Genomic DNA, 12417 nt, shown 5'->3' with positions numbered 1-12417 from the left:
TAATGGTGGATCAGTTCCTCTTCTGTTATTTTATATTCGATTATCCTATGGTCAGAGATTAATGGTTTGGTCACCATTTCCCAAGCTTAAACACTTCTTCTGGAAGCTGCGTTGACCATTGTCACGTCCAGAACCCCTGTTCTTGCCCTAGTGACAGAACCTTGTGTTGTCCCCAAGTTCTTGAGACAGTTCTTCATTCTGCCAGAGTTCTGCAGGCCAGAATAATCTCCAATTCTTTCTTTGGTCTTTGGAGGTACAAATGAGAGCTTTGGTTATTTGTCTATGCCATAGACTTCTCTCGGTTGGAAGTAAAGAATTCGCATTGTGTCTCTCTATATACCCTGATAAAGTATGAATTCTGCAAGCGGACAAGATGTGCATAAGAGTTTTCGTCGATCACGGCTAGCCCTGCAAGATGTTGAGGTGACCACTTGCATTATATTCTTCTTATACTACCTAGTATTCTAGTATCTAGTATCACTCCGTCTTGATGAAAAAATCCTTCCGTTTACGACATCAGCTCAGCCGACTCCAGAAAAGCAGAAGATGATTTTTACAGCAAGTCATGGTCTTTCAATCTCTTGAAATATATAAAGTATATGTCTAATCATATGATATTCGAATGAAAACTTCAGTTTTGCTTGTCAATCTGACATTCTAATATCTTTTGTTCTGCTGGCGTGATAGATTTTCCTACTAGCTTAAGATCGATTCATATGTCGGATATTAGCTTCTCCAAAGCACTCCAGCTCTTTGACTTTGATTTTATGATGAGCTACTATTCCCTTCAGTGGGTCTTGACCTCTCAATAATCTTATTCCATTTCCAACTTTTGTGTATAATGTTGGTATTGCAAACTTTGAAACCCCTGCATTCGAGGAAAGTATATCCTTCGTATCGAAGAGTTACAGTTACAGTTTGTTCGGCGCATCTGTCGAATCCCCCAGACCTGCTACCGCGACCAAAGCGGTCTATTGTGGCACACAAACAAGCGAACCTTGTCTGCCGATGGGCAGTCACTGAGGATATGCTCAATGGTTTCGTCCAGAATTTCATTTTCCGTCCATTTGACTACCCTGAGAGAGTAGTGACTCTCCAGTTTGCCAAATTGTTCGTAGGATAAACTAACAACTGTGCAGTTAATGCATTCCTAATTGAAGTTATCTCCAGAGCACCACTCTCTCACATTCATTTGTTATAAAAAAAAACCGAAAATGAAATATATAACGTTTTTCAAATTATTACATAATCACTAAAGCTCTTCTTGACAAAAAGACACTCAAAGAGTGTTTGAAACTTTCTGAAATACGATTCCCCAAGTGAGCAGTCCACAAACTAAGAATGATAGCCATCATAAATACAGGGTCTTTCACGAGGAACCTCATTGTATTTTCATGAAATTCAGCACTTATAAGTATTTCACAACGCTGATGAAATCTAAAATATTTTCAAGGCATGAGCACCTCCGGTTTTTCCGGAAATGACGTCAACTTCCGTTTTTCATATTAGAACACCATTTTTTTATTGCAGAAATAGATTCCTTAGAAAATTTCAAGTTATTTTGATGTAACATTTTTCAGTTTTGGTTGGAAAATTCTCTCTGAGCGGGAAAATTCGAAAAAAAAATCGAAAATAGAGCTCCGCTGAAACAAGAATAACATCGAGGTTTTTGGATGGAAAATTTTCATTTTTGGGAATTTTCAAGATGTAAGATTGATGTATCCACTTTGAAAATCGAAATCGCGATTCATGATACAGGGGGTGAAAAAATCGCTTTCAAAGTTAGGGATGACAAAATCGTGAAAAATCAATTTTTTCAAATTAGAACCCCATGTTTTTATGGCAGATATTGAATCTACGTTAAAAAATAATGTGAGTGTATGCATCACACCCTTGCCCTAAAACGGATATTTTCTGAGTTATTCACAAAAAACTGTTTTTCGTCTTGAATTTTCAGCTATTTCTTTTCCCTTCACGCCAAAAAGTTGAAACTTTCAGGAACTGTTATTTGAACCATGCTGTAGATTTTTCACCCCTTCTTGAAACCGACTTCAAGTTACTATTAGGAGAACCATGGCAAACTCTCGCAGTTATAACTAGAGAAGATGCTCAAAGTTTTGACCGTTAATTTCTAGACATTTATTTATACGTCTCAGGAATGCTTCGTGCGTTGCTCTTCTTATTTCATCGGGAGAAAGAGATCTTCGAATTTTCCCGCTCAGAGAGAATTTTACAACCAAAACTGAAAAATGTTACATCAAAATAACTTGAAATTTTCTAAGGAATTTATTTCTGCAATAAAAAAATGGTGTTCTAATTTGAAAAACGGAAGTTGACGTCATTTCCGGAAAAACCGGAGATGCTCATGCCTTGAAAATATTTTAGATTTCATCAGCATCGTGAAATACTTATAAGTGCTGAATCTCATGAAAATACGTTCAGTAGTTTTCCGTATAAATATGGGTGAGGTTCCTCGTGAAAGACCCTGTATAGAGGTGTTTTGAAAGTTGTAATAACTGGAGCCAATGTTATAATACGATCACGTCATCGAGTTCGAATAATCCTACTGTACCAGATTCTAAAACATATGTGGCAACTACGCTGGACGCAACAACATGCTAATGGTGAAAGATTGAATAAAATTCGGACGCAGCATTGTGCTACATATGAAAACAAAATATACGCCGGACGCACTAATGGTAGCACCATGAAAGGACGCAATAATGTGCGTATATCAACTTCTTTATTAATAAAGATATTTGAGATCTGAAACGACCAAACTACGTAATTTTTTGCGTAGATTAATATACTTCGATCAGATTCCACCTAGGTAGCGTATTTCTGGGAGACGCAATAAGGTTGCTTTTTGAAAGGACGCAATAAAGTATGCCAGATGTAAATATATATATATATATATATATATATATATATATCGTCAAAGGGTAAGGCAGCACTGGAGCAGAGAGATGAATTTAACTCTGATGCGTGCTTACTACCAAGTCACTGAAGGAGAGACACATAAGAGTAATTATCGCGCAGAACTTCAATTGCGATGGCATGAATCTTACCCGGATAAACCGTTCACGTCCCAACACCTAGCAGCCCAAATTGCTAACATAAAAACACGTCGACTCATTTCACCTGACGAACTAGAGCTCATGAAAACAGATTTTGTACAAGCTGGACGAAACAGAAGAACTGACTCAGTCCGAAGATCAATTAACAGACGAAGCAACATTCAACCGCGCCTGAATGAACAATCAGATCCCGAAGGGCAACAGATACAAGAAGACGAAGAACTGAATGGAGAGATAACACTCATGTACCAGGAAATTAATTTAAGATATGAAGGAATGTCAATGGAGGGGAGGCCACAGATAACAAGACTAAAGATTGATGCTGAAGCCAAAAGAGTAGTCCGAAAAGTTAACGAAGCACTCTCAAGCATCCTTGATTCCGCAGGAACGTTGGAAGACCTATGCCACAAAATCTATTGCGCTGCCAGAGTTGTCACCGAGATACAAAATCAAAATCAAACTGCAACTGTCCAATAGACCGGACCGTGAACAAAGAGCACCCTGGGAAACTAGACTGAATAGAAAGATCGACTATTTCCGAAAGGAAATAGGAGTATTGCATACATTCCTCAACAGTGAGACCCCAAGTCGAAAGGTAATGAAGAAAACGAGAAAATATGCCAGAAGAGTGAAGATTAAACTCACTGATCCTCAGCACCGACAGAAAATCACCGTTCATACTGAAATGCTGAAACAAAAAATAGCAGCACTGGGCAACAGGATCCGAAGATATCATCAGAGAACATTGAGGTATAAACAAAACAACCTTTTCGCTAACAATCAACGGCTATTCTTCCGACAAATAGAGACAGAGGATACAAAACAGCAAAAGGAGACACCAACCGAAGAGAGAATGACGGCATTCTGGAAAGACATTTGGTCACAAAGCGTAGAACACGATAATGGAGCGCGGTGGATCGATACCGAAATCCGAAACTCTTCGGGCTACACAGCAATGCCAGAAATTAATATCTCAGAGTCAGATTTAATTGCAGTCTTCAAGAGAATGAGGAACTGGACAGCACCAGGTATAGATGGCATTCACAACTACTGGTGGAAGACCTTCACTAGTTGCCACAAAAAACTTGCAAATCTACTTCAAAGCACTTTGAAGAATCCTCAAGAAATCCCCTCATATTTTACTAAAGGACTGACGCACATGATTCCAAAGAAGGGCGACCTCACACAACCAAAGAACTACAGGCCCATAACGTGTCTTCCATCAGCATACAAAATACTAACATCTATCATCAGTCAGAAACTATACTCCCATATTAAAAGAAATAACATCTTAGCCTGGGAACAAAATGGGTGCAAGCATAAAGCTAGAGGAAGTAAAGAACTGCTGGTAATTGACAACGTCGTCACTAAGCAAGCCAGAAAACGACTAAAGAACATATCTATGAGTTGGATCGATTACCAGAGAGCTTATGACTCTATGCCCCATTCCTGGTTGATCAAAATTTTGGATATCTATAAAGTTGATCAACAAGTCTCCGGTCTTCTCCGCCACCTGATGTCGACATGGAGAACAATATTGTCAGTGAAAGGAACAACCCAAACATACAGAACCCAAACTGTTTCAATAAAAAGAGGCATTTTTCAGGGGGATAGTCTGAGCCCTCTATGGTTCTGTCTCGCTCTAAATCCGCTGAGTAACATACTGAATAGAAGCGCTTATGGGTATGCCATCGACGATGTAACGAAATTGACCCACCTTTTCTATATGGACGACCTGAAATTGTTTGCCAGGGGGAAACAACAACTAGAGGGAGAGATGGAGATTGTTAGGGCCTTTAGTGAGGATATTCGAATGAAGTTTGGCTTGGATAAGTGCGCGACTGTTCACGTAAGAAGAGGAAAACTAACAGAAAATGAAAACATCACACTAAGAGACGGAGACTGTATAAGAAATTTGGGAGTTGAAAGCACGTATAGATATCTGGGAATCCAGCAATCTTACGAAATAAGACAAAAGGAAAACAAGAAGATAGCTGAGGCGGAACTAGTAAGAAGGGTAAACAAGATTCTAAGCACACACCTAAATGCAAAAAACAAGGTTGTGGCTATCAACGTCTGGGCGATACCACCACTCGCATACACCGCTGGCATACTCACCTGGTCAAAAACCGATCTGGAGCGACTGGACCAAAAAATCCGCACAATGCTGACTAAACGGGGTATGCTGCATCCCAATTCAGCCATTGAAAGGCTGTACGTACCCCGCGAGGAAGGAGGGCGAGGATTGGCAAACCTAGAAGTGATGATTCTGAAAGAAAGAGATAAACTAAGAAATTATTTCAGAAATAAGAACTTACCTTTCTACAGAACGATAGTTGATGGGGATAAAAATTTCACAGTCCTGAATTTGTCACGTTCAGAGGAACCTGAAGTAGAAGATGCCTTAGTAAGGATGAGAACAACTTGGCAGAATAAAACCATACACGGCAGGTTCTATGCTAGCCTTAAACAGGCGGACGTTGATATAAAGATGTCGAACACCTACCTAACGTCTGGGTACCTGTTTCCGGAAACTGAGGGCGCAGTTCTGGCGATCCAGGATCAGGTTGTTAAGACTCGAGTATACGTCAAGCACATTTTGCATCAGGACATAGAGACCACCAAATGCAGGGTGTGCGGCGTGGCCGAGGAGACAATATATCATCTGACGGCAGGCTGCAGTACAATAGCTCCGACTAAATACCTGGAAAGGCATGATAATATGGGTAAAGTGGTTCACCAGCTGGTATGCATAAGCAAGGACTTGCTCAATGGCTTTACCCCACATTATAGATACTCACCTCAGTCGGTCCTGGAGGATGAAAAAACCAAAATGTACTGGGATGTCACGATCATCTCTGACAGAAAAATTGAACACAATCGGCCGGACATGGTCATCTGGAATAAGGCCGAAAAGTCCGCAATCCTGGTAGATTTCGCTGTGCCTTCGGATCACAATCTGTCCAAAACCTATGCAGAAAAACATGAAAAATATCAAATATTAGCTCAGGAAATGAAATCGATGTGGCAGCTCAGGAAGGTGTCTATAATGCCATTGGTAATAAGTGTTAACGGTCTAGTACACAGGAGAACAGTGCAACATATAAAAGAGCTAAACTTACCTGGAAACACAATATTGTGGATGCAGAAGGCGGCAATATTGGGTACGGTCGGAATCGTGCGACGAATAATCTCTCCATACTGACACTAAACAGTGCTCTTGGTTATCCTACCCGGGCATTGTTAGAGAACGTACCACGTTGAGGTGTGAAGGAAAAAAAAAAAAAAAAAAATATATATATATATATATGAACCCGTAGTTCGTTGTTACTATTTAACTACGGGTTCATATATATATATATATATATATATATATATATATATATATATATATATTAGACTGATTCAAAAAAATCGACTTTCTTTTTTTTCGAGGAACACACCCCTTATTATCTTCAGGGTACTGAAAAATGACGTCTGTGAAAATATTAGTCAAAAATCTTATTATTTAGAGGTCGCTCATCGAGGATTTCTATTTTCCCTACTAATAGCAGGGGAAAAAAATTTATTTCTAGTTAAAAAATTCCAGTTCGCAAACCAATGGACGGATTCCATTGAGCGATATATTTTTTTGTAGGGAGTTAGGTGCTCTACAAAAACTGCCACTTACAATTTTTCCATAAAACGGCTTTTCGAAAAGTTATTAGAGCTTGAAATTAAATTTTTGTCGAAGTAGCTCTTTTTACTCGGATATCGGGGAGAAATTATTGGAATTTACTTTGAAAATCAGGAAATCGTTCTCGAAAAATACAATTGATATGATTTTATTTAGATTTAAATCATTTATGACATCCCCAAATTGTCAACCTCAAAAATTGTTAGGGAGTTAGTGTTTCATACTCTTCAGAATCAAATTATTTAGCATCTCTTATTTCTCATTCACTTGGGTCAGAAAGAATGATTGGTTTTGTGCCCTCTTTCAGATTAGTGTTTGATCTTAAACTCGGTACTTGATTTCAGTTTCATCCATAATACAATTTTCTGTATTCATTATTTTTGCAAACCCAAAATGGCCGCATTCACAAAATTCTCGCTATATGATTTCATTGGAGAAGACATTATGTAGTGAAAGTAACATATAGATGATAGGATCTTTCTGTTGTTAACAATTCAGCGGAGCGAGTTATTGGTTTAATTGAAGAATGCAATAACTCCTAAAAGAAGAATGAAGAATAAACAGTTACAGTTTCTTTTACAATTGATAAACGAACATCGTCATCGTTTTCCGGATTGCAACAAAAAAAAAATTGAAATTATCTGTTTAGAACATATTATGTATTATAGATGTTGAATATACCAACACCAATATTATTTTTCACAATCGAATGAATGCTTTCTATATGCGACTTATTTCTAATATCATTAAACCTACCAATCCCACAAATATCGAGACATTTGTTGAAAAATTGATAGTTCACTACCTATTTTGTGACAGCGGCTATTTTGGATTTATAAAAATAATGAATACACAAAATTGTATTATGACTGAAACTGAAGACAAGTACTGGGTTTAACAACAAACACTAATCTGAAAGAGGACACAAAACCAATCATTCCTTCTGACCCAAGTGAATGAGAAATAATAGATGCTGAATAATTTGATTCTGAAAAGTATAAATTTCTGACTCTCTAAAAATTGTTGAGGTTGACTATTTTAGGATGTCATAAATTATTTGAATCTACATAGAATCATATTAATTGTATCTTTCCAGAACTATATTCTGATTTTCAAAGTAAATTCCAATAATTTCTCCCCAATATCCGAGTAAAAACAGCTACTTCGACAAAAATTTCATTTCAAGCTCTAATAACTTTTCGAAAAGCCGTTTTATGGAAAAACTATATGAGACAGTTTTTGTAGAGCACCTAACTCCCTACATAAAAATATATCGCTCAATGGAATCCGTCCATTGGTTTGCAAACTGGAATTTTTTAACTAGAAATAAATTTTTTTCCCCTGCTATTAGTAGGGAAAATAGAAATCCTCGATGAGCGACCTCTAAATAATAAGATTTTTGACTAATATTTTCACAGACGTCATTTTTCAGTGCCCTGAAGATAATAAGGGGTGTGTTTCTCGAAAAAAAAGAAAGTCGATTTTCTTGAATCAGTCTAATATATATATATATATATATATATATATATATATATATATATATAAATCGGTTTCAAAACGTTCTCCGACGTCCTCCGATTCCCAGTCTCCAACGGTCTCTATCTCTCCTGAGATCCTCCTCAAGCCCAAGCATTCTTATGTCCTTGTCTATCCCTTCTCTCCAGGATTTACGGGGCCTTCCTCTTTTACGTCTTCCAGTTGGCTTCCAATCCAAAACCTGTTTAGGGAGTCTCTCATCTGCCATTCTTTGAACATGACCGTACCATTTCAGCATTTTCAGCTGTTTGGTTCTTATGTCATCAGTTATTGTGCGGTGAACACCCATTATTTCTGTTGCTTCCAGGGTTCGTATATTTTTTTCCTTCAGCGGCCACACTTCGCTCCCATAGGACACTATGCTTTTCTCTATGGCGTTGTATATTCGATGTTTATTTGTTTTCGATATTTGATTGTCCCATAAAACGCTGTTGAGCATAGATATTGCTTTTCTTCCCTGGTTGTTTCTCTCCTTTATAGCTTCTTCTAGGGTTCCGCTACTGGATATCTTGGTTCCCAGGTATTTATACCCCTCACAGCCTTCAATAACTTGACCATCCTCTAGAATCATATTTTGTTGGGGGCCTCCCACGCACATGTACTCTGTTTTAGCAACATTCACTTCCAGTCCCCAATGCCTATACTCTTCAATCAGTTTCCTGGTCATATATTCCAGATCATCGAGATCTTGAGCCATGACCACTTGGTCATCGGCGAAGTTCAAAGTGTAGATAGTGGTGTTGTTGAGCGGTATACCCATATTGCTGCATTTTCGTTTCCATCGCAGTAGAGTTTTCTCCAAGAAGATTTTGAAAAGCGTGGGGGACAGACAACATCCCTGCTTTAATCCTTTATTTGTGGAGAAGCCGCTGGAGAGCTTATTTCCTATTTTTATTCTGATATAGGAGTTGTTATATAGTTCTTTAACGGCTTTGATTATCATAATAATTACGTTTGTTGTTTCCAATGCTTCCCAGAGTTTGATAAGCGGAACACTGTCGTACGCTTTCTTCAAATCTACAAATAATAGATGGACTTCCTTATTCACAGCTGACAATTTCTCTAGTATTTGAGTCAGACTAAATAGATGATCTATCGTTGACCGTCCGGCCCGAAATCCAGCTTGTTCTTCAGCTTCCTGATCGGCAAACTCTTGTTCTATTCTAGACTTAAGTATTTTTCCATAAAGTCTGCTTATCGAGCTTGTAACTGCGATGCCTCTGTAGTTTTCACATGTTTCTTTACTGCCCTTTTTATGTATAAGAGTAAGATACGATTCTTTCCACTCTTCTGGGATCTTACCGGTGTTAATGCATGTTTGGAAAAGCTTGGCTAGATGTTCAAATAATTTTTTCGTTCCGTACTTTATTAATTCACCTGGTATGTTGCCTGGACCCGGAGCTTTTCTGTTTTTTAGGCGTTGGCATGCATCCGTTACTTCTTTAACCTGTATTCTGATGGGTGAGGCCGAGAACGACATTTCATTTTCATGCTGGTTGACTTCTCTGAATTGATCTCTCTCTTCCTGCAACAGTTTGCTGAAATATGAATCCAAATTTTGTAACGAAATAGGGGATATTAAATCTGTCTTTTTGTTTTGACGTAGTGACCTTAATACTTTCCAGCTTTCTGTGCTTTTCCTTCCTCCTAAATATGAGTTTATTGTTGAACATTTTCTTTCCCAGGATTCGTTCTTCTTTTGAGTTATTTTTCTTGTAACTCTTACTTGAGCTTCCTTAAATAACATTTTATCTTCCTGCTTTTTCGATGCCAAGTATTTCAGGTTTAACTCTCTTTTCTCTGCGATGTCTCTCTCAATATCCTCATCCCACCAGTATGGTTTATCATGTTTTCTTACCTCGTACACCCCCAAGGCTTCTTTTGCAGCGTCTTTGAGGCATTTTTTGATGTGGTTGTAATGGTCATTAGTGTTTTGGAAAGTAATATCTTCCAGTTTCTCATCAAGTCTTCTGGCATAAAGTCTTCTAGTGCTTTCGTGTTCTAAGCTGTCTAGGTTATATCGTGTCTCCTCAATTGTTTCGTGCTGTTCTCTATCTACGGGGTGTTGCTTTCTGTTTCTTGCGGGGAGTCCTATTTTTGCTTTCAAGAGATAGTGATCACTACCGCAGGTGGCGCTTCGAAAAACCCTGACATCATATGCCTTCAGGTCTGTCTCCTGAGCCAAAATTAGGTAGTCAATTATGGACTTTAGATGTCGTGTATTTTGTGACCAAGTATATTTATGTATCATACGATGAGGGTAGAAACCATTCATTATCCTGAGGTCGTTCTGTTGGCATAGGTTTATTATTCTATGACCGTTGTCATTTGTCACATTTTCTCCATATCGGCCCACAACGCAGTCTTTAATTTTTGATCCTGTTCTCCCATTTAGATCTCCCAATAAAATTAGTTCTCGAGATTTTCCTATTTGACTGATTTCTTGGTGTGAACTTTCGAAAAAATCATCCTTTTCTTTGACAGTACTGTCATCGTTGACCGCGTATACTCCGATTATTGTTATTTTTTCGCCATATAATGTCAGGTTTATTTTGATAATTCTTTCGCTAATTGGTTGCCATGATGTTATGTACTTTCTGAGGGTTTTCGCAATCATTATTGAAACTCCCTGTTGCGCTCTTTTTTCCTTTGGCACGCCACTGTAGTAATGGTCGTATTTACCGAGGTTTTCAGACCCTTGACCCTTCTTCTTGGTTTCTGTTAATACTGCGACCTGTATTTGTTGTTTATCTAATTCGAGCATTACTTCATTAACCTTCCGGGAGAGACCTTGTACGTTCCATGTTCCAAAATTCGATATCCTTTTCCGTTGCTTTCGTCGATTTATAAGTTTCAATCCGATCCGAGGCTTTTGACTGGGTTTTTTAACATTTCAACTTTTTTCCGAAGATCGAGGAGTTAGCCCGATGCTTCAACCCCCGTTCAGGAGGGCCAGGTTTTTGTTCAAGGTTCCTTCCTCTAGATAAGTTGCTTTCACCATAGCTCTGGAATCTTATCCACCCCGCCTGTTGATCCACGGGAGGTATTTGATTTCCCTCCTACCACCCATATCTGGGAGGCTTTCCCCGATCCGCCACCTGGGGACGCGCTCTCTTAGGGTTACAGGCTCCCCCGAGAGTCCCACTCTAAACACTCTAAATGTACATCACGTAGAGAGCTTGAGAGTCAAATAGAGGCCAATAATGAATTGTTACAACTGGCAATAGAAGAACAAGAAATCGCTAGAAGGAAGATAGATTTAAAAAAGAAATTAATAGAAAGCAGATTAGCCTTACAGCAACTTCATCTCGAGGAAAGGAGTGTTGATGAATCGAATGATTTGAGTACAATTGATTTGAATGTTCTACAAAAATCTATTGGTGGAAAAGCAAAGGTAGAGCAATGGTTAGATGATATACTTCTGTAAAATCTAAATCTGTGAGTTCTGTCCATTCTGTAGCAGTTTTCAATAGGAATTCTCATTCGGAAAAAAAAAGTGATCCTCAGGGAAACGAAGTAAATAGGGATACTGATACTCTCAAAATATTCTTGGCTCGACAATGTGTTGATAAGGATTCACCTAAGTTTTCGGGAGATATGAAAGAATGGATTAATTTTTATATGCAGTTTCGTAACACCACTGATTTATTAGGTTTTAATGATTCGGAGAATATTTGTCGTTTAAGGAGATGTTTGGTTGGTGAAGCTAGACGTTCCGTAGAGGGATTACTAGTTTTTTGCACGGGTACCGAAGATATAATGCGTATTCTGCAAAATAGATTCGGCAGACCAGAATTAATCGTGAAGGTATTAATCCAAGAGGTTAAATCTTTGCCATTCATAAAAACCCACGATTTCAATGCATTGGCATTATTCTCAGACAAACTTCAAAATTTGGTGTCAACTTTGAAGAATCTCAATATGAAAAATTATCTGACGTGTCCACAGCTTTTGGAAGATCTTTTGTGTAAACTGCCATATGCTATGCAAGTATCTTGGGGAAAGAGATTAGTCAGTAAGCAATCTACAAATTGTTTAGAAAATTTTCAAAGTTGGATTTTTAGTGAAGTAGAAGCAGTTAATTTTGTACGAACGTTGACTCCTTACAAATCATCGAATTCTTCGAAT

General features: G+C 38.2%; 1 protein-coding gene across 1 annotated transcript; it reads left to right on the top strand.

Moving 5' to 3' along the window:
* The first annotated feature begins 2966 nt into the window (after window positions 1-2966).
* LOC123316966 lies at window positions 2967-5692 on the top strand. The gene is made up of 3 exons (XM_044903289.1): window positions 2967-3413; window positions 3463-5594; window positions 5686-5692. Exons 1-3 carry the CDS (start codon window positions 2967-2969, stop codon window positions 5690-5692), a joined length of 2586 nt encoding a protein of 861 aa, XP_044759224.1.
* The last annotated feature ends 6725 nt before the right edge of the window (window positions 5693-12417 follow it).

This window comes from Coccinella septempunctata, chromosome 7 (genome assembly GCF_907165205.1).
Source record: "Coccinella septempunctata chromosome 7, icCocSept1.1, whole genome shotgun sequence".
Lineage (NCBI taxonomy): Eukaryota > Metazoa > Arthropoda > Insecta > Coleoptera > Coccinellidae > Coccinella > Coccinella septempunctata.
This window is presented reverse-complemented; position numbering and strand designations above follow the sequence as displayed.